General features: G+C 59.3%; 2 protein-coding genes across 2 annotated transcripts; one reads left to right on the top strand and one right to left on the bottom strand.

The window, feature by feature from the left end:
- Positions 1 to 751: 751 nt before the first annotated feature.
- Positions 752 to 7157, bottom strand: LOC130601650 (chloride intracellular channel protein 2-like). The gene is made up of 6 exons (XM_057413856.1): positions 6914 to 7157; positions 2702 to 2811; positions 2188 to 2313; positions 1718 to 1824; positions 1205 to 1386; positions 752 to 1043 (listed from the first exon to the last, which is right to left on the bottom strand). Exons 1-6 carry the CDS (start codon positions 6968 to 6970, stop codon positions 882 to 884), a joined length of 744 nt encoding a protein of 247 aa, XP_057269839.1. The 5' UTR covers positions 6971 to 7157; the 3' UTR covers positions 752 to 881.
- Positions 7158 to 8996: 1839 nt separating this feature from the next.
- Positions 8997 to 15529, top strand: LOC130601647 (protein eva-1 homolog C-like). The gene is made up of 8 exons (XM_057413848.1): positions 8997 to 9165; positions 11593 to 11792; positions 13080 to 13203; positions 13366 to 13518; positions 13673 to 13816; positions 13952 to 14023; positions 14361 to 14450; positions 15054 to 15529. Exons 1-8 carry the CDS (start codon positions 9084 to 9086, stop codon positions 15437 to 15439), a joined length of 1251 nt encoding a protein of 416 aa, XP_057269831.1. The 5' UTR covers positions 8997 to 9083; the 3' UTR covers positions 15440 to 15529.
- Positions 15530 to 19360: the final 3831 nt, after the last annotated feature.

The following is a 19360-nucleotide window of genomic DNA, read 5'->3' as shown; positions in this document are numbered from 1 at the left end:
GAAACCAGACGGATGCCATACCCTGTGTGCCTCCATCTGCCAGTCAGGCACCTGACATGCTGGTGAGGACTGAGGTGGACCTAGATCAGCACACGGCTGTATCTCCTGCAGCATCTTGCAAGACAGGGAGAGGTTTCTTAGCTTTCAGGAGCCACATGGGACCTTGCAGCAAGCAGCATATAGCTCTGGGTTCTGGTACACAGGGAAGGGATGCCCTGATCCTCAGCCCTCCATCCTCAGCCCTTTACATGCCTCAGCACCCCCCTTCCCTCCCGCAACAGGTCCTGGCACTCTCACACCAAGAGCCATCCACCTGCCTTCATGTCCTAATGGGCAGTAGGATGCATTACAACACCTGAGCAGCGACAACAATGTGTCACTGCAGCAAACTACTGGGGATGGAGCCTTCCAGTTCTTCAGATGGAGCCTGGATGCTGTGGTGGAAGAGAGGGCTTGCCCAAACACGCTGTGGGGTGGTGTGCAGAAGGGTGACTAGGTGAGCTCCAACAACTCCAGCCCAGGAGGTGTGCTGGGATCCTGGGACACCTCTTCCGCAGCATATGGCATGGCTGGGACTGCGCAGGGCTGGCGAAGCAGCTCCAGCAGTGGATGGGGAGGCAGAGCCGGCCGAGCCATGGGGGAGGGATCTCTCAGCTGCTCTTCCACACAGTGCTGCTGAGGCAGGCGAGCGCTCCACTTTGCCCATGACATGCAGGCACAGGCCACGAGGCCAGTTTTCGGGGAGCAGGGATGGGTCCTTGCCAGAGGAGCGGGAGGAGGAGTGGTGTGAAGCAAGGCACTATTAGGAAGGACAGGGGCAGCAGTGCTTTGAGCCCCCTCCGGTCCCTGCCTTGCGGAGGGAGGCAGGTGCCCCTTGCGGGTTAGGTCATCTTTCTGGCCACGCTGGCATAGGTGTGCTCGATCTCCTCATCCGCAGGACATGTGTGGCTGAACTCGTCGCAGGCATACGCATTGGTGAGGTAGCGCCACACGCCTGTCATGTCTGCCGGGATCTCAAAGTTGCGGTACTTTTTGGCTGCAATCTGAAGAGGGGAAGAGAGTAAGAGGCTGAGACTTTGCAGGCCTGGGGAGGATTCATCTCTGGGACAAATACAGGGGACCCAGCTACAATTTGCATCCCCCCACCTTGTGACCTCCCCTTGGAGTGGCTGTCCCCACTGCAGCCCGAGGACTGTGCCGTTACCTTGATGATGTGCAGTTTGGGCAGGAGGTTGCAGTCAGCCAGCGTCAGATGGTCTCCATCCAGAAACCTCCTCTTGGAGACGGTGACATCTTCCACACTGTCCTGGTCGATCTCGTCAGGGAGAGGCGTGTTCAGGTAAACGTCCAGGCGCTGGAACTCCCGCAGCAGGGCCTTCTCAAAGCCTGGGTACACAGGGGGACAGGCACCATGAGCCGGTGCCCTGGGTGAGCCCACAGAGCCACACCAGTGCTGCACACCACTGCACCCTGGCCAGAGCCTCTGCTCCCAGGAGACTCCACTAGCATCACCCCATACTCCTCTCCCCAGCGCCTGCACATGGGGCCATTAGCCCCATGGAGCTCGAGGCTGCCTTCACCCTTCCTGCCCACACCTCTGCTCACCAGGAAAGCTTTGGTGGGGAAGGCAGCGGTATCCTTCACCGCCAGTTAACCTCACCTGGATGCAGACAAAAGCACCTCCCCACCCAGCAAGGCAGATCATGGTGTTTCTTACTGATATTCGCTTCCTTGCGTGGGTTCTTGACGTACGCCGAGAACTTGGCAAAGATGTCACTCCCCACATCGAAGGACTCCTTGTACTTGGGACTGAGGCGCGGATACCTTCAAAGAGACACTTGTCAGTACGGGCAAGGATAAAGGCAGGATTCAGCCTTGTGGTTCCCAGGTGAGTTATGCCTTGAGTGCCAAGGGACATGGGTCTTTCCTTCCATTGTTTTCCACTCCAGCCCAGCCCCCTCCCCTCGCAGCCTAACCCACTGCCTTCCCCAGGGGATGCAGCCCGCTGGCACTGCCATCCATGTCCCTGCGGAGCAGGGTGCCAGGTGCTGGGTGGGAGCCAGCCCCGTCCCGCGCTGCCCTGGGCACCTCCCAGTGCCCTTCCTTGGTTTCCCAATCTGCCCGGCACTGCACAATGCTGCAGCGTGCCCAGCGCCCCCAGAGGGGAAGGAGGGAGCTTGAGATTACATGGGTGGGCCCAGGGTCTGCTCCAGGAACTCCTCAATCTTGATGAAGTCTGTTTTCAGCTCCTTGTTGAACAGCAAGAAGGGTGGGTTGGTGCCTGGTGCTAAGTCCTTCAACTCTTCAGGTTTCCTGGAGCGGAGGAAATGAGTGGGCTCAGTGCCTGCAGCCTCCCACAGTGAATGGGCCAGGCTGAGGTGGGGCTGTGGATGGGGCAAGCACCGGCAGCATCCCCACTTTCATGCGCCACTGGGTTTGAGGGGCTGAGAAGCGCTCCCCAGCCTCTCGGTCTGCCCTGTAGTGCCTCATGCTTGTACCCACACCCAGACCACAGGGGGTTCCTGTGCCACACACAGATTGGCACATGGCTGGTGCTCTGTGCTGGCCCCCTAGCAGCACCCCATGGTGGGGGCTGTCACCCCATCCTTCTGGCATGCTGGCTGTGGGATAGGAGGAATAGAGTTGAGGAGGGGTGTCTTGCCCCACTGCTGGCCCAGGACTGGGCCGTGGAGCTGCTCACCTGGTCATGTCCACTGTGGTGACGTTGAACTTGACCCCTTTCAGCCACAGCACCATGAAGAGGCGCTGGCAGAAGGGGCAGTTCCCGATGTTCTCTCCATCCAGACCAGCCTGCAGGGGAAGCAGAGAAATGGGGATTTAGTGCCTGGGCTGCGCTCTGGTGAGATGCTTGGAGGTGGAGAGCCTCTGGAGCCAGTCTCAGGAGGAAGGTACATGGAGGACCAGACTGGCACCCCGGCACCCATGCTGTAGGAACCTGGCCCACCACCGGGGCTTGCTCAGCTGCAGGATTCCTCCTCTGAGCCGTGACCCTGCTGCCTCTGGGAAGATGGGAAAGCATCCTCAGGATGCCTGAGGTCAGGCCCTTCCCAGAAATGTGAGATAAAGCCAGCAGGAGGAGAAGGAGGAGGCAGGGGAAGGAGGTGGAGAGTGGCTGCCGGTGGATAGGGAGGAAGGGAGGATCCGCTTGGCTGGGAGACCAGGCTGGAGAGGGTGGTGAGAAGGGAAATGTGCTCATATTTGCCAGGAAAAGAACAGTTTTCATGTGCTGCTAACGTCTGCCTCCAGTTGTGTTTAATAAATCCAGGTGTGATTTTCCCAGGGCTGATAATGGCCAAGAACCACCCAAGCAGCCTCCTGGGCCTTGAGGAGAAGGGGGTAGGGGTGGCAGGGTTGAGCAGTGGTGGATCTGTGCTGGCATCCCACGCAGCATCAGTGGGGAACAGAGCTGTGTGTTAGCTCCTAAAGCTTTGGTCATGTGCAGACAGTCCCTTTCAACCCCTCTGCATGGACACAGCTGCAGCATCTCAGTGCTTGAGGGGCTGTTCTGTGAGCAGGATGGGGACAAACACCAGCGGGGAAGCAAGGAGCTTGGACAACCTGCCTGTGTTCCAGCAGGGCTCCCTCATCAGCCTCTCTCACCCACATGATGCCCATTCGGCAATCGCTAAGGGAAAGCAGCAGCAGGTGGAGCAAAGCCTATGTCCTTGCTACATAGCAGCTAAATACCTTTTGCGAAAAGGATTGAGACACCTCATGAGTTTGGCCAAGATGAATGGGGCACGTCACGTCCCGTCCCGTCCTGTCCTCTCCTCCCCTCCCCCCCCAGCCAGCGCATGAAAATGGGCACAGACGCTGCTGAGAGAGGGAAGTTGGTAAAATGGCTCACAGGAAACCCGACTTCTTTAAGAGCAGTCAGCGGTTCCTCAGCTGCACATGAAGCACGACCCTGCATGATGCGCGCCTGGCGTCCTGCTGGTGCAGGAGGAGCAGTGCAGCCACGCCAACTTCTTCACGGGGATGCTGCTCTCACGGCACCCGGCAGGAGGCACGACCCCCGGCTCTGCAATGAGCCTCGAGGTCAGCCGGGGAGCTGGAGCGCAGGGGCTGAGCAGGAGGGTGATTGGAGCTGGGAGGATTTGGGGTGCAGAAGTCAAGCAGCAGCAGTAACATCCAGAGTGGGCAACTGGGGCTGGCTCCAGAGCTTGCACCTCACTGGGACCCCAAAGACACGCTGGGTGGGGATGCTTCATTAGCAAAGATGTAGAGACCTGTGCCTGGCTCTGCTGGGCTGCACTTAAGTGCCATGAGTCTTGCAGAAACCTGTGGGCTGTGGAGTGCTCGGCTGCTCCAGGAGAGAGGCACCAGCCTCAAACTCATCCTACAGGAGATGCTAAACTGATCAAACCGAACCCCTGATGTACTGAGGGCTCCACTGGAGCTGGTGTCTGCTTTTCCACCATGCCAACACCTTCTAGTCCTTCCAGGGGAATGAAAATTACTTCTTAAGCAGTGTTTCCTACGCTCAGCTGTCCTGAAATGGTGCTCCTGAGAAAGGAAATGGGAACTAAGAAACAGATTCTGGGATATACCCAGAGAAGCTGAATTCACACAGGAGGCTTTTGGTTGGCTATTAATAAGAAATGCTCCTGGGAAGCTGCTGCTCAGGAGTGTCCTGGGTCAGCTTATAACCAACAGGCTCCTTTGGTAAGGGGTATAAGGTTGTGTGTTGGATCTCCTATGAGAGAGCACAGCCGCAGGGGTTCCCTGCAGGCACCAGAGCAGGGCACCCTGCCCTGGGGAGAGCACTGGGAGCCAGGGCAGTCAGGGAGAGGGGCTGGGGACACTCGCAGCTGCATGTTGTCCCTCCCCAGCAGCTTCCCCCCGCCCGATGCCAGGGAAGTCATCGCCCTTCGCTTCTGCCTCTGCAGAGCTTTTGCCCCTGCTTCCGCCCACTCCACCCCTCCGGCGCTGCAGCAGGGGCCAGGGTGCAGAGCCGGCAGCCTCCAGGCTGACCTTCCCCACTCTTTTCCCCACTGGATGATGGATAAACCCAGCACAGGCTGGTGCAGCATCTCCAAGGAGGGGCAGCTTTCTAGCCCCAGCTCTCTGGGGCCTCACGAAGCTGTGTTAAACCCCAAAGTTCCTTGGCAGTTCCTGTGGTTTCCCCCTCAGTGAAACAGCATGAAACACTGTAGGAGGAGGGAGCAGTTCTGCGTGCCTGAGGCACTGCAAAGTGCTCATCACCCACTGGGACCTGCCCACAGTTCCTGCAGCCACCCTAAAGCCCAGGGAGCAGTCATGGGACAGCTAAAAGCCTTGTGGGGCTGAGGGGCAGAGGTTCCTCTGGGTAGGGAGAGCCTCACAGCCACAGGATGATGCTCTCATCGGGACCATGGCAGGGCAAAAAATCGCCAGCCCTCTGGGGACCTCCTGCCCCAACCCAAAGGTGATGCAGGACCTGCTTCACACCCTCCTGTTCTCACCAAGTTAACTGCAGCATTTGCCAGAGCGAAAGCCAGGCAGAGACAGGGTGCGGGTAGGTGCCTGTAGGAGCACCGCCCCCCCCCCCCATGATTTATGGCTGTCTCATGCTGATTTATGGCTGTCTCAGGACAGACCCCGGCCCTGTGAGGTGCAAGGCGTGATGGTGTAGGCAGGTGACTTTGGTAAAACTGGGTGCTGAATGGCAGGAGGAGGCATAGCATCACTTTGGTAGCAGACAAGCCAGAAGGGGTTTTTCAGACTAAATTAAGGCACAGGGGAAGTCCTGAGGATGCTGCTGCTTTGTTTTCAGTTTCCCTTCCCTCAGAAGGTCCCTGGAACATGCTGCCGCCATTGCAGTCACCTCATGTGTCATTTTCCACGTCTCCCTGGCCACCCCTGGGAACAAGTAGTGCTAAGAAAGGAATTCAAGACCCCCATTACTTTCACCCAGAAAATACACTTGTCTGGATCTGGCTCAGCTGAGCTCAGTGCCTGGCAAGCATGGCTGTGGCCACAGTCTTGGCAAAGGGATGGGGACATCACTCCCACAGAGGCTCAGGTTATCCTTTCCAACATGTATTCCCAAGTGCTACCCAAGCAGAGCACCGCGCAGTGCTCAGTGCTGCTGGGTGCCTGTTCCCAGGAAGCTGGTGCCTCTGGCCAGGCAATGCAGTGCCTCCAGTAACCGCGCTGCCCGGGAGAGGAGTGGAGACCACCAAGACAAGTAGCTACAAGGAAACCCCTAGAAACCTCAATGTGGTGGCACAGGGAGGCTTCTCTCCCCTTGGCCACTGCCACTTAACAGCGTGTCCTGCGGCCCCGCTGGCATCGCTGGTGATGCATGTGGGTACCAGCACTAGTGCTGGCTTCTCTTTCCCTGCACGCCATTGAGGATATTTTGAACTCGTGTTAAAATATTCCTGGGGAAGTGTTCAGAAAATTGCTGAACAGGGAAAAACCCTATTTCCAGCGAGCAACCCCTTGACCTGCTCTGTGAAGCTGTCCCATCCATCCCACCGTGGCACCTTATGGCTCCCAGGGCGGGGTGCTCCATTTCACAACCCTGGCCCACAGGAGAAGCTGAGGCGGCTGCTCAGCCCTCCCACTCGCTGCTCCCTGGTGGGGGTTCCTCTCATTTGGGTATGAGAGGCGCGTGTGTGCCCGCTACCCCCTCACACCAGCTGCCAGCAGCGCTGCTCCCAGGGTATGAGACAGGGGCATCCTGCAGGATGCTGGTGTGACACCCACTGGTGCCTGCACCTGGTGCCTCCCTGGGGCACCTGCTCAGCTGCCTTCATGGCCAGTGATCCCAAACTTGGTTCCTGTCTCCAGCCTTCTGAGACGTGAAGACACTCCCGAGCTCCCACCACCCGCACCCAGCTGGAGCCTGGTGAGGATGAGCTTGCAGGGAACTGCCAAAGAGCAACTGTTCCCCCCCAGGACCCACCTTCACAAATAGCTCGATCTCAGGCTCTTCGGTGGCGCTGTGCTGCCGACTCTCCATCCCAGGAGCGTGGGGAGGGATCGCTCACTGCTGCGCTGACTTGGTCTGTCCTCCGTGGAGCACCAGCACGGGAGGCTTTCAGAGGGTTGAGGGCTTGAGCACCTTGGCTGCGCTCACACCCGCTCGCGGAGGGCCGGGGCTTGCCCTTTCCTTCCTTTTGAAGCGGGGAGGAGCAATGGGGTGTGCGTCTGCCGGGACCTGCCACCGGGGAGGGGGAAGCTGTGAGGCCTCCCAGCCGTGACTCAGCACGGGTCTATCTGGATGCTTTCACGGGTCCCCTTCCAGTCTATCGCACCCACCCAGGCGCTGCTCTGGTGTCTGGGAGCCCTGGGCTGGCAGCCCCAGCACCACTGCCATTGCCTCCCTGCCAGCTGGGAATGGGGGTTCTACAGGGGAAGCATCTCTCCCGTCACTCCTCACGCTGCTCCACTCTGGTCTTGCCCCTTTGCCATTCTCCCACCCTTGCGCCCAGACACCAGAGCCCAGGTCTTGCCACTTCTTTCTCTCTCGGGGGTGAACCAAGCTGTCACCTTCCCACTGCCTCCCAAGGCACAAGAGCACAGCTCCCCTGCCTGCCCAGAACCACCAGGGCGGGCTCCTCGGAGCACCCCTGGTTGAAAGGAGCCAGGCACAGGCCTCAGCTGTGCTGCAGAGCAGCCCAGGAGGGTGCAGTGGGAGCCCCAGAGTGCTGCTGGCAGCAGCCCAGCCGGGGCAGTGCGTGGCAAGACGATGGGAGGTATCCAGGGCTGACCCCCGCCAGGGCCCCCCCTGTTCCTGGAATTTGGGCTGTGTCACAGGAAGGATGACCACTTGTTTTCCTCCTCAGGATGGGAGTGAAGTGTTCTCTGTCAGATCATCCTGGCTGCGGGCCCAGAGGAGACGGCTTCCCAGCACCCACGTGCTTAACTCCTCTCTTGGGCAAGTCCCATCTCACTCCTTGGGACCTTGTATCTGGCACCGAACTTTACACAAATGGAGATCCCAATTCAGCCCACTCCCCCGCCCCCCCAGGTTGGGTAAGCTCAGGCTTTCCTAAAACTCAACAAGCCCTGATAGAGAGTCCACCCGAAGCAATCGTGCTGGGAAAGGATTGTGTAGGCTCCCAAGGGAGTCTCCCCAAGGGAGATGCTTCTCCTTGGTCTTGCTGTGCAGCCCAGAGCGGTGCTTACACCATGGGCTGTGCGGGGAGTGGGGAACTGGGAGGCATTTTTCTCTCTGCCCCATCAAAGCATTTGGAGGACTTGACACTGCGCCTGATGGGTCAGGAAACTGCCCAGTAAGCGAGAGGGGTGAATTAATGACACTGTGAGCGTCAAGTGCGGCCACGGCAGCACCCCTAGGACCCATCCTACTGCCTGCACCCTGCTATGGACCCCTGGATGATGTGTGCTGGTCCCTGCTGCTGCCCCAGCCCGAGGGGTGCTGAGCCTGCTGGAGCGCGCCGGCTCCTGGCACTGCCGGCTGCTGCTTGAGGCTGACCTCAGCCGGATGCATTCCCCCGAGCCACCAGCTGAGGCAGCAGGCAGGGGTTTAACTGAACTGCTGTGCTGCGGGGCACTGCCCGGTGCCCTCCTCTGGGATGTCGAAGTGCCCGGTATACAGCCCTGCCGAGGCTGCAGGGGCAGAAGAGCAGTAGCAAAGAGGCCCCGGCCCGCAGTGGGTTTTGCAGGGAGGGTGTTTGCCCTTTCCACAAAGGAGGCACTCCGGCAGCCCTTCCCTTCCTCCTCAGAAGGCCAAAATGGAGATTACAACACACATGCATCCGGACTTCTGCCTCACCGTGCCAGTGCAAAAGCAGGAGGCAAGTTGGAAGCCCCTGTGGTGAACAAAGGCGTGTGGGAAAGGGGCTGCTGGCTGCCAGCGACAGTGGTGCCAAGGCACAGAACCACTTGCGCCTCTGGGAACACGTCCCTCCGTCCCTCCCCGCGGGGGGGGGTGTCCCTGTGCTGAGCGTGCCCCAGCTGACCAGAGCAGCCCCTTGCACTGGCAGCGCACACAGAGCGGGCTCAGGGGCCCTGCCTGGGCAGGGCACAGAAACGAGCCATTGTCCCCATGCTGCCTGCCTGGCGCCAGCCGCCACTGTGACCACGTTGCAGCCAGCAGCACTCGTGCCATGGCCGGGCTGGTAGGGACAGCAGCAGCCCTGGTCCTCCTCTGCCTGGCCGTGGGGCTGGAGGCCAGCCCGGAGCTCTCTGGTGAGTCGGGGCATAGGCAGGGTTGTGAGGGATGCTGGGGGCGGTGCAAGGGGTGGGTGAGGCAACAGCAGATTTGGGGGGCTCAGGACAACAAGTGAGGCGCCAACCGGTGAAGGCCAGAGGAAGTTTGCCAAAAAGAAATTGGGGTTTTGCATCCTCACCACAGCAGGGCTGGGTCTAAAACCACCCTGTACATGCCCCACAGCCCTGGTGTGAGTGAGGGGGCCGTTTCCTGCGTTGCTGCTGCTGTGCTCCATTGGACAATTTGGAGGCAGAAATGCAAAACACCAAATCTTAAGGCAGACCCCAGTTTTCCTGAGCCCCCCATGCACAGACATGATACTCATGGTCTTGGGTGGTGTGTGAAGCTGAAGACTCCTGGAGTACCCAGGGCTTCTCTGCAAGCCTTTGCTGCTCTGAAAAATCGAGGGCAGAGATGGGCCGAAGCTCTACCCAGTTCCTGGCTGGAACTGGTGACTGTGATCCCCATCCAGAGCCGCTCATGAGGAGGGGGCTGCAAGGTGCACTGCCACAGGGCACGGCCAGACCTTCTCCCAAGGGCAGCACTGGTAGCCAAGGTGGAAGTTTGGGATCTCTTGTGCCACAGCACTTGGAATAGTGAGGAGGGTGCAGGCACAAACAAGCCCCGCATCACTTCACCCCCAGGTATCCATCATGGAACCACTGAGCGGCAGCACAGGCACTGAGGAGACGGAGGAGGAGGAGGAGAAGGAGGAGGAGGATGATGTGATTTCATCCGGGCAGAGCTGACGGCACAGCCGCACCGGCAGGGACTGAGTCAGTCATGCTGGATGCACTCACATTCTGCCTGCAGCCTCCTCACCATGGCTTCACTCAGAAAAAATCTTCACAAGTGCTCGCTGCCCCAAAGTGTTGTGATGGAGCAGCAGAGGAGGCTGCTGCAGGGCAGGCTGGACTTGGGGAAACCCATTTCTCCCCTGTTCCTTGCCCATGTCCCTCAGCCCATCGTGCCCCAACTACCCGGGCACCAGCTGCCTCAGTGATGGGAAGGTCGGCCTGGAGATGGTGCCAGGCAGAAGCCGAGTGCCTCCAGAGCCTGCACAAGAGCCTGGATGCTGCAGCAAGAGTGGACCTGCTGCTTCCATGAGTGCAGGGGAAGGAGATGGGGCCGGCAGGGTCCTGGGCAGAGACCCCTGTGCCTCGAGGCCCACAGCACCCCGTGATGTGGAGTGACAAGAGGAGAGGTACAGGACAGGGTTTGTCCTGCCCTCTTCATGTGGGCACTGCACCCCAAGGGTCTGATCCAGCTCTGATGTGCCCTCCATGGAGCACCTTTGCATCTCACTGGAGCTCTGATATGGCTAAGACAGCATGTCTACTCCCATCCACCCTCCTCTGCCTCTCCTCTCTCCTCCAGCACTCAGAGGAGAAGGCAAGGGCTCGTCTGCTCAGGGCTGCAGCCCTTCCTCTTGCTCATCCTACACTTGCAAGGAGAAAGATTAACCCCGATTAACTCCCAGCAGCTCCCAGCTGCATCCCTGGCTGCCTCTGGGGCGTGATGCCAGCAGCAGGGGACAGAGGGTTCATGGCAGCAAGGGAGGTGAAAGGGGCCCTTTGTGCAGCTGGGCCTGGCACTGGTTTGCAGAGGGACAGCAGGAGAAGCATGGGGCTGGATGCTGGAGCTCCCACCTCCTTGTGTTGGTCTGGGGGAGTTTGACACAGCGCAGGATAGGGTCGGGGTGCGTGTCCTGCCCTGGACCCTCGCATAGGACTGGGATGTGAGTCCCTCCAAGGACTCCACAGCTGAGGACTGGGGTCTGTGACACAACCTAGGCAGGATTAGAAGGGAGAATTCAGGGAGAGAAGAGGCCAGTTCCCATTGGAAAGGCTTGCACCAATGCACTGGGCTTCTCTGGCAGAGATGGGGTCAGCTGGGCTCAGAGAATGACTTGGTGGCTCACACCCATTCACACCAACGCAGACAACTGTGGGAGCTCGCAGAGGCCGCTGGACCCTTCCTTTCTCCAGCCCACGGCTTGACATCTTGTCACATAGCATCCTCCTCTCCCCGCTCTGGCAATAATCTCTGGGTGATCATCTCTGGCTCATCCTTGCTCAGTCTTCCCTGTGTCTCCACATCTAACTTGATTTTCTCTAAACCTTTGAACCTTCATGGGATTCTGTTCTTATTTTTCCTGACCTGTCATTCGGCCTCCAGCTTTCACTTCCCTTTGCTAACCAGCTCAGCTGCTCCATACTGCTCCCTAGCCCCTTGGCTGCAATGCTGGATGTGAGATTTGCTGTGAGTCCACCCTGCTCCTGTTTGCCCTGTACGTGCCCAGCCCAGGTTGTCCTCACTGCCACCAGCTGCCAGGAGCTCAGCACCACCACCGCTGTGCTCCAGCATCCCCCCGGCCAATGCCACCGTGCTCTCTCCCCACCCAGGGTACCTGCGCAAGGTACTGAGGAACCACACCACGCACACATGTGATGGGGAGCAGCTCCTCATCGTCTGCCCTCACAGGACCACCATCAGCATCCTCGGAGCCTTCTACGGGCGTCGCGTGCCCAGCCCCAACCTCTGCCCCAGCCCTGGCAATGACTCCCAGGAGAGCACTGAATGCATGTCCACCACAGCCCACCTGGTAAGGGCAAGGTCTCGGGGACCAGGACCCACCCAGCTCCTTCCCTGGGTCACTGGGCTGCCTGCTTTGGCTGGGCGGCTGTACCGCAAGGGAGGCTGCTACCATCGGCATCGCGATTCACCCGTGGGATCCCTTCCTGGGAGGGTTTTGGGGAGATGAGGGTGGATATGGCCTTCTGCAGTGGGTCGCTGGGCAGGCAGGAGGCGCTGCTCCGTCCTGAACTGTGATTCTCGAGTAATCCCGCAGGATGCAGCAGGATGCAGCCCTGGCAGCTGGGGTGGGTCCTGGCAGTTGACGCGGGACAGGCCCAGGAGGGCTCAGCGCAGAGCCCCTCTTCGTGGGCCAGGAGAAGCACTTGTCCTTCAGGCAGCCCCCGGGAAGCAGGTTCATGAGGGAGGCCCAAAGGAGAGCCTGTGGGTGGCAGTAGCTGGCACAGGAAGGAAAGGCAGGCAGGACACAGGGAGGGGGCAGCAGGAGAGTCCCTCGATGGGGAGATGGTGTCACGTGCTGCTTTTCTATTGGGGTTACAGCTCCTTGAGGAGCTGGGACCTGCGAAACTGCAGCTGCATGCAGGTGCCCGTGGGGAAGGGGAACGTGGAGTTTGAGACGAGGAGCAAGAGCTGAGGGGCCAGTTCCCTGCTCCAGGAGCTCGTGAAGCTTTGCTGCCCTGTCCTGCTCCAGCTGCAGATCCCCTCCTGGTATCCTGCATATCCCAGGAGCTCTGCAAGGGCAGAGCTGGACCATGCCGGCCCCACAAATCATGCTGCAGGGTCTCCCAAGCTTACGTGTCAAGCACAGGATGGGGGATGTGACCCAGCAGAGATGTCTGGAGACCAAAGAGACAGACAGGGGCGCCATCACCGCAGGTGGTGGGATCCCAGCTGTAGGGCAATCCACTTCTCAGGGGGATGCGGGGGGCTGGGACAACAGCCCTGCGGGCTGCCCGAACCCAAAGCTATTGGGTGGGCAGCAGCAAAGGGCACCCAGTGCCTGAGAGGTCTGTTGGCTGCACGTGTGCTTTACACAGAGCCGCATCTGGGTGCATGGGTGTTGCACAGGGCTGCGTTACGGTGCACACTGACTGTGCTGGCACGAAGCTCTGTGTGAGTGCAGAGGGCTGGTTCAGGAGCCAACACGGGGGGGGGGGGGGCTTGGGGTGGGAGCAGACGTGGGACACCTCTGCGAGGGGAGAAGCTTTTTGTCTGAGTCTGGTGGTGGCACCGAGGTGGTGAGCACAGCCTCAGAACTCCTCACCCACCTCCTTGTCTGTTCCACTTTGCTCTCCAGAAGCTGCTGGCTGAGTGTCAGGACCAGCAGTGGTGCCAGTTCTCAGTGCACAGCCAAGTCTTTGGGCCAGACCCATGCCCAGACACACACAAGTACCTCATTGTTTCCTACAAATGCCGGCCAGGTAAGGTGGAGTGGGATCTGGGCAATGCTGTCAGGGCCTCTCCCCAGCCTCAGCTGCTTGGGAAGGGCAGAGAGCGGAGCTGAGATGCTCCTGCGCCTTGCGGCCCTCCTGCAGCACTGCGGCTTGGGATGTGATGGGGCACTCCACAATGTCACACCCCAGGGAACCATCGGGTCAAAACTGTGTGTGAAAATGACAAGCTGAGGCTGCAGTGCCGACCAAAATCCGTGCTGGCCATTTATTCTGCCAATTATGGACGATTCCTGCGGGGGAAACCAGAGTGTGATGCCCTGAACACTGTGGGGCCCCATATAGGTACGCCAGAATGGGTCAAGCCAGAGAAACAGGGACAGAAGCTGGGCAGAGAGCATGGCACAAGTATGGCATCGGGCTGCCCCTGTGCCTCTCAGTGCCCCACAGGCAGGGGCAGGCAGGTCTGCCCACGGGTCCATGCCCCATGTCTTTGCAGAGTGCTTGGCTCCGGATGCCCTGCGGAGGGTCTCCAGGAAGTGCCACCGCAGGGGGAACTGCACAGTGGCTGCTGACCAGGCCACTTTCGGGGATCCATGCCTCCCTGGCACAAAGAAACAGCTACGAGTGTCCTACACCTGCGGTGAGAGTCACCACGGGGCTGGGGCCACAGGGGAGCCCCTGTTATGCAGCCCCGTGCCACACAGGCAAGGTGTGGGGCTGCCGGGCATGCAGGCGGCTGCTGGGTGGTGATGCTCCGTGTGTGCTCTCATTGCAGTGCCCAAGCAGCTGCTGGAGGAGGTGGGCCCTGACACCTCGGACCCCTTCCTGCTCTCGGACTACATGCACGGTATCATGAGGGGGAGGCTATGTCAACAGCCACGTGTTCACACCTGGGTGAACCAGGCCTTCCTTGGCCTGTCTGTACCTATGGTGCCCACCACTGGCACACATCCCACAGCTCTACCCCAGCATCACTGTCCCATGGCTAATGCCAATCAGTCAGCAGCTGGAGGGATGTGGTCACTCGGAGCTGAGAAGAAGGGGACCCAGCAGGAGCATCCTGCAGGCAGAGAAGCACTTGTGCAGGAAGGAAGGAGAGTGGCATGGGGATGAGGGCAGGCAGTAGGCAGCAGGGCGCTGGGGAGTACCCTGTGCCTCAGCTCACATCCCCTTGTCCACTACAGGTGGCTGGTACAAAGGGCCCAGGTCCTCCAGGCTCCGGGAAGACCGGATGATTTTTACTAGCACTCTGGCAGCTTTTGCCCACCTCTGGGGTACGTGCACTCCCCGGTTCTCATGCAGCACCTGGGGGAGCGGGACAGGCTTGGGAGGGTGGCTCAGGCCCCATGGTGGCCCCCACTCAGCCCTGGCTTGAGCACCCATGCTGGTCTGGGAGCACAAGAACAGGAGCTCAGAAGAGGAATGAGCCCCAGGGTCCTGCAGCATCCATGGTTGCAGTGCTGCTGTGATCATGCCCGCAGACCTTCCTTCTCTGACTGGCATTAGCTGGGTCTCCTTCCTTCCTGCCCTGTCTGTGGGGGCACTGATGGAGAACACTGCTCTGCAGGCAAAAGTTTCCCTTGCCAGGGGAAATAGCTTATTTAAGTCCCTGGCAAGACGATTCCTCCACCTGTTCTCCCTACCCTGCATCCCAATGGGGGTTTCATATGGAGAAAGGGGCATTTCAGGACACTGGTGGGTGCTGATGTTGGGTGAGGCTCCCATTTTCACTGGGGCAATCAGCCCTGGCTACAGAGGGCAACCCTACTCTCTTCCTCTTACATACGCCCAGCAGTGGGGGGTTCCCAGGCACTGGTACCTGCAGGCCTCAGAGGCAGTATGTACCCTGGTGTCTCTCTTTGCTCTTCACCCCCCAGGCGTCCCAGAGAAAGTTGGTCTTTACTTTCTTTGTGGGGTCTCCGGAGGCCTCATGCTCCTGCTGTGCATTGTCAGCCCCAAAACCACCTTCCTCCAGGAGGTGGGGGAGGCTCTCAGAGACCCAGAGCTGGGAAGCAGCTCAGAGCTGGGCAGGACCAAGCTTCAGGATGAGCAGGATGACGACCTTCCCGATGACAGCTCTTCGGACTCCTCCTTCCGCCGCCTCACCCGCACCTACCGTGCCACCGACAGCATCTTCAGCCCTGAGCTGACGGCAGCCATGGAAGGAGCGGTGGAACACCAGGGCTGTGGCAGGGAGGAGATCTGGATGCCGAAGGAGTCAAGCCCATATGCCATCCACAAGATCAAATCGGCCACCAAATGAGAACTGGAAGAAAATGAAGGGAGAGCAATGTGGGGGTGGAGGCTGAGTGGGACCAAACATGGGAGAGATGGAGTTTGTGCTCCTCAGGGTGAGTGGCAGCAGGCCCACAAGCGGCCCCGGTGTGGCCATCAATTCACTGCTCCACCAGCCTGGAAAACTCTAACCCAGGGGTGGTAAGAGGTAGTCCCTGGGTGTGCTGAGGGGCTGCAGGGTGGCCCCAGGGACCGCCGGCTGCTTTGCTGCAAACACGGCACTAATCCTAAGATAACCTCCCTGTTCCTGGCTCATGCTGGCTGGCTTTAGTACTTACCCATGCTCAGCCAAGGCTGCCCTGAGCCTTCCCAGGCTGTTTACTCCTGTTTCTTCTTGGATGTTGCTTCTTCCACCCCTGATGCTGCCAACACCCCACAGTGCTTGGGCTGCATGCTGACAGCAGGGATGCAGGGAGGGCGCAGGCAGAGCTGGTGGGAAAGCATCACCTAGCACAGCCCTCCCATGCCACGGGCCTTGCGGCCCCAGTTCCCCCAGGAAGCTCAGCACAGGGCTGGTGCTCTACCCCTGGCTTTCCTTTGTGCTTCCTCCACTGGCAAGGGAGCCCTGGAGGTAACTCACTGGTGCTTTTTCCAGTAAATAAACACAAGGGCTTGTATGGCAATGTCTCCCTGACCCCTGCCATTAGTGGTGTATATGGAGAGAAAAGGAAGTGGCAAACCTCGGCCTTCCCTGTGGATCTCCTGGCCTCCTGCCTGTGTTTCTGGCACTGGGCCATAAGGAGCAACAAGTTGAGCCTGTTTTAGCATGGGAAAGGATAAGGGTTTAGCCTGAGGAAGGGAAAGGGGGGGAAAACGGTTCATATGGATCCTATGAATGATGATTCCCTGCCCTCACTCCTCTTGAGCCTGAGCCTCTCTGTTTGGTGAGCAATCACGGAGCAAGCATCCCCAGATGCTGTGCATAGGGGCTTTTCAGTTCCACAGCCTGGGGGCTGCTCCAGCTCCAACAGGCAGCACAGGCTCTGTGGTGCTGCAGGAAGGGGATGCATGGAAGCAGCGACCCAGATGCCAGCCAGCAGGGACACTCCAAGCACCAATGGTCTTGAGCTGGTGCACTGCGGGGTCTGTTTCTCCATCCACCACTGCACATGAAGTGCTTGGGCTGGGCACAGCAAGAGAGGGCTGGGGGAGACGTCAGTGCACCCCTTAGTCCAGCTGGTGCAGGTGGTCTCTGGGAGCGGGGGGGCACTGGAGCTGCACTGTGTTCAGCAGTGGATGCTCTCCTGGTGCAGAGCTGAGCACTGTGGCTATGCAGCAGCCTCGTGCTCCTGCTCCAGTGAGGGGGGGCAAGGACTTGTATCCTGCCTGATGTGGGGGTTTGCTGAGTAATGCCAGAGCCCAAGGGGAGTCTAGGTGGCTCTGGCATCAAACTGGCCTCCAGCATCCTTAGATGACAGGCAGGACTGAGACCACAGATTTGCCTCTGTGCTTGGAGGGTTTGCCCAGGGGTTTGCCTTGCAGGGTCCAGTTCTTGCTCCCCCATCTTTTCTCCAGTACCCCTGTGGCACATGAGGTGTGAGCTGCAGCTCCCACAAGTGGGAGCCTTCTGAGGACCTGCAGTATTGTGGGGACTGGAAAATCCAGCTTCCCATGCCAAGCCTGGACAGGATGGGCAGACGTGGACCCGCCCCAAAGCAGGCAGCTTGCCAAAGCCCCCGCAGAGCCACAGGCAAACCTGGATGGAGGTTTTCTGGCTGAAGATCTTATCCCACAGGCCAATGCACTGTTTCCATCAGCAGTGGGATGTGTCTCAGCTCTGCCTGGCAAGTATGAACCTGATGCATATTTTTGACTGGAGGACGTACTGCTCCAACATGCACAAGGAGAGGCAGACAGCTGGATCCCACAAGGATTCCAGACCAGCAGTGAGCAAATTTCAGGGAGCTCCCAGGCCAGGGACAGCAGCGGCTGCACCACTGGAGCTGGGGCTTGAGAGGACAAGTGGATGAGGGGGAAATGGGATGGGCTGGAGCTACAGCAGCCCTGACCCTTTCTGGGTACTGACGGCACCCGAGATATGTGGACTTGTCGTGGTTTAAACAAAGTCAGCCATAAATCACACAGTCACTCTCTTACTCCCCCCCACCTTTTTGGCTTCCCCCTGCTCCTGGAGGGATGGGAAGGAGAATCAAAAGAACGCAACTCCCACGGGTTGAGATAACAGTTTAGTAACTAAGGTATAACACAAGTCACTACTGCTGCCACTAATAATAACGATAAAGGAAATAACAAGGGAAGAGAATACAACATCTCACCACCAGCCAACCGATAACTTGCCCCCCCAGCCCAACCAAGCACCAACCGATACCTCCTCCAACCCCGCAGTGCCCTAGCCCTTCCGGGTAACTCAGTTACATCCTGGGCATGACGGGCTGTGGTGTGGAATACCTCTTTGGTCAGTTTGGGTCAGGTGTCCTGTCTCTGCTTCCTCCCGGCTTCCCCTCCTCCCTGGCAGAGCATGAGGCTCAGGAAGTCCTTGGCCAGACCAAACATTTGAGCAGTAACTGAAAACATCGGTGCTATCAGCACCATTCCCAGGCCGAAAGTCAAAAACACAGTCCTGCACCAGCTACCAAGGAGGAGAAAAAAAATGACTGCTACTGCTGAACCCAGGACAACTAAACCAGGTTTAACGCCCCCACCAGCCCTTTGAGCACCCAAAAAACATTCTGCTGCTCCTGGCCATCAGCAGCCCCAGGTCTTTCTGCTAGAGATGTGGCAGAGCTGCTTGTATATCGCCCTGTCTGCGGGGAGAAAGGAGTGTAGGATTATCCCAAAGGATTTGGATTAAATTTGGATCTGGAAAGTTTTGCAGGGAATCTGCCAAGGGTTTTGGGGGGAAAAGGAGCTCTCTCCCTGGCCAACATATTAAGCAGCACCCCCTTATGCCCCGCTTCAGGCTGCACGCACAGCAGCGTGTTGCAGCCCTCAGAGCTCAACCAGCGGGGATGAACTGGTGACTGCTGCTGCCATCCCTGCCCGGCTGGGCGTGATGGATCTGCCCTCGGCCTGGGACACCCTCATGGCTCCTCCTCCTTTCACGAGCAGCAGGTCTTTGATAAGCGGCGGGTGCGCTGTTTAACCTCTTAGTGAGGCAGCTCTGGTTTGTGCCTCGGTAGGTTTGAACGGTGTTCAAGTGATCCTGCAGTGCGGTAACAGCGAACCTTGCACCCAACAAACCACCTTCTCCCGGCATCGTGTTAAGACGGCTCTGCCGATGCCTTTGACCGTGTTCTCCAAGCGAACCGAACCACACATTCACAACACCGGCTCACAGGAGCTGCACGGCCAGCCCAGGGTGCCCCGTTCCCCCAGCCAGAGAGCCCAGCCCCGAGCAGGAAGGCAGGCCCGGCTGCGGGCAGGGGTCGAGCCCGCTACAGAAGCAGTGGGCCCAGATGCCTGCGGAGGTCGTTCCACCCGAGCGGGGGATGCTCCCCGGTGAGCCGGATCCCACAGGGGGTGATGGAACAGCGGCCGCACCACCACGGCCCAACCTCAGCCCAAGAACCACCATGACACCCTGCCTAGCGACCCCGCGGCACCCATTTAAACGGCAACGTGCCGGGGAGGGCGGCTTCTAGGACCCACGACCCTTCGGGAGCTGCAGGGGAGGGGGTCTCCGGCTCTCTACGGGATCCTGGGCCGCAGGGCAGTGCGACCTGCTCTTGGGGGTGGATGCTGAGCTCCTTCCTCCTTCGAGGGTGCCGGACCGCTGCTCGCTATGGGCTCGGTATCCCCCTGTAGGCCCGTTCCCCAGCTCCCTGGGGGAGGACAGCGGTGGGAATCCCTGTCCTGGGGGCTTCTGCTCCTTTGGAGTGTGGAGGTTGTCCTAAGCTCACTTACCCACCCTGTGTTTGGGGTGGGGTGT

This window comes from Pezoporus wallicus, unplaced genomic scaffold (genome assembly GCF_028554395.1).
Source record: "Pezoporus wallicus isolate ANWC-B61680 ecotype Strahan unplaced genomic scaffold, APGP_CSIRO_Pwel_v1 contig_8788, whole genome shotgun sequence".
Classification (NCBI taxonomy): domain Eukaryota; kingdom Metazoa; phylum Chordata; class Aves; order Psittaciformes; family Psittacidae; genus Pezoporus; species Pezoporus wallicus.
This window is presented reverse-complemented; position numbering and strand designations above follow the sequence as displayed.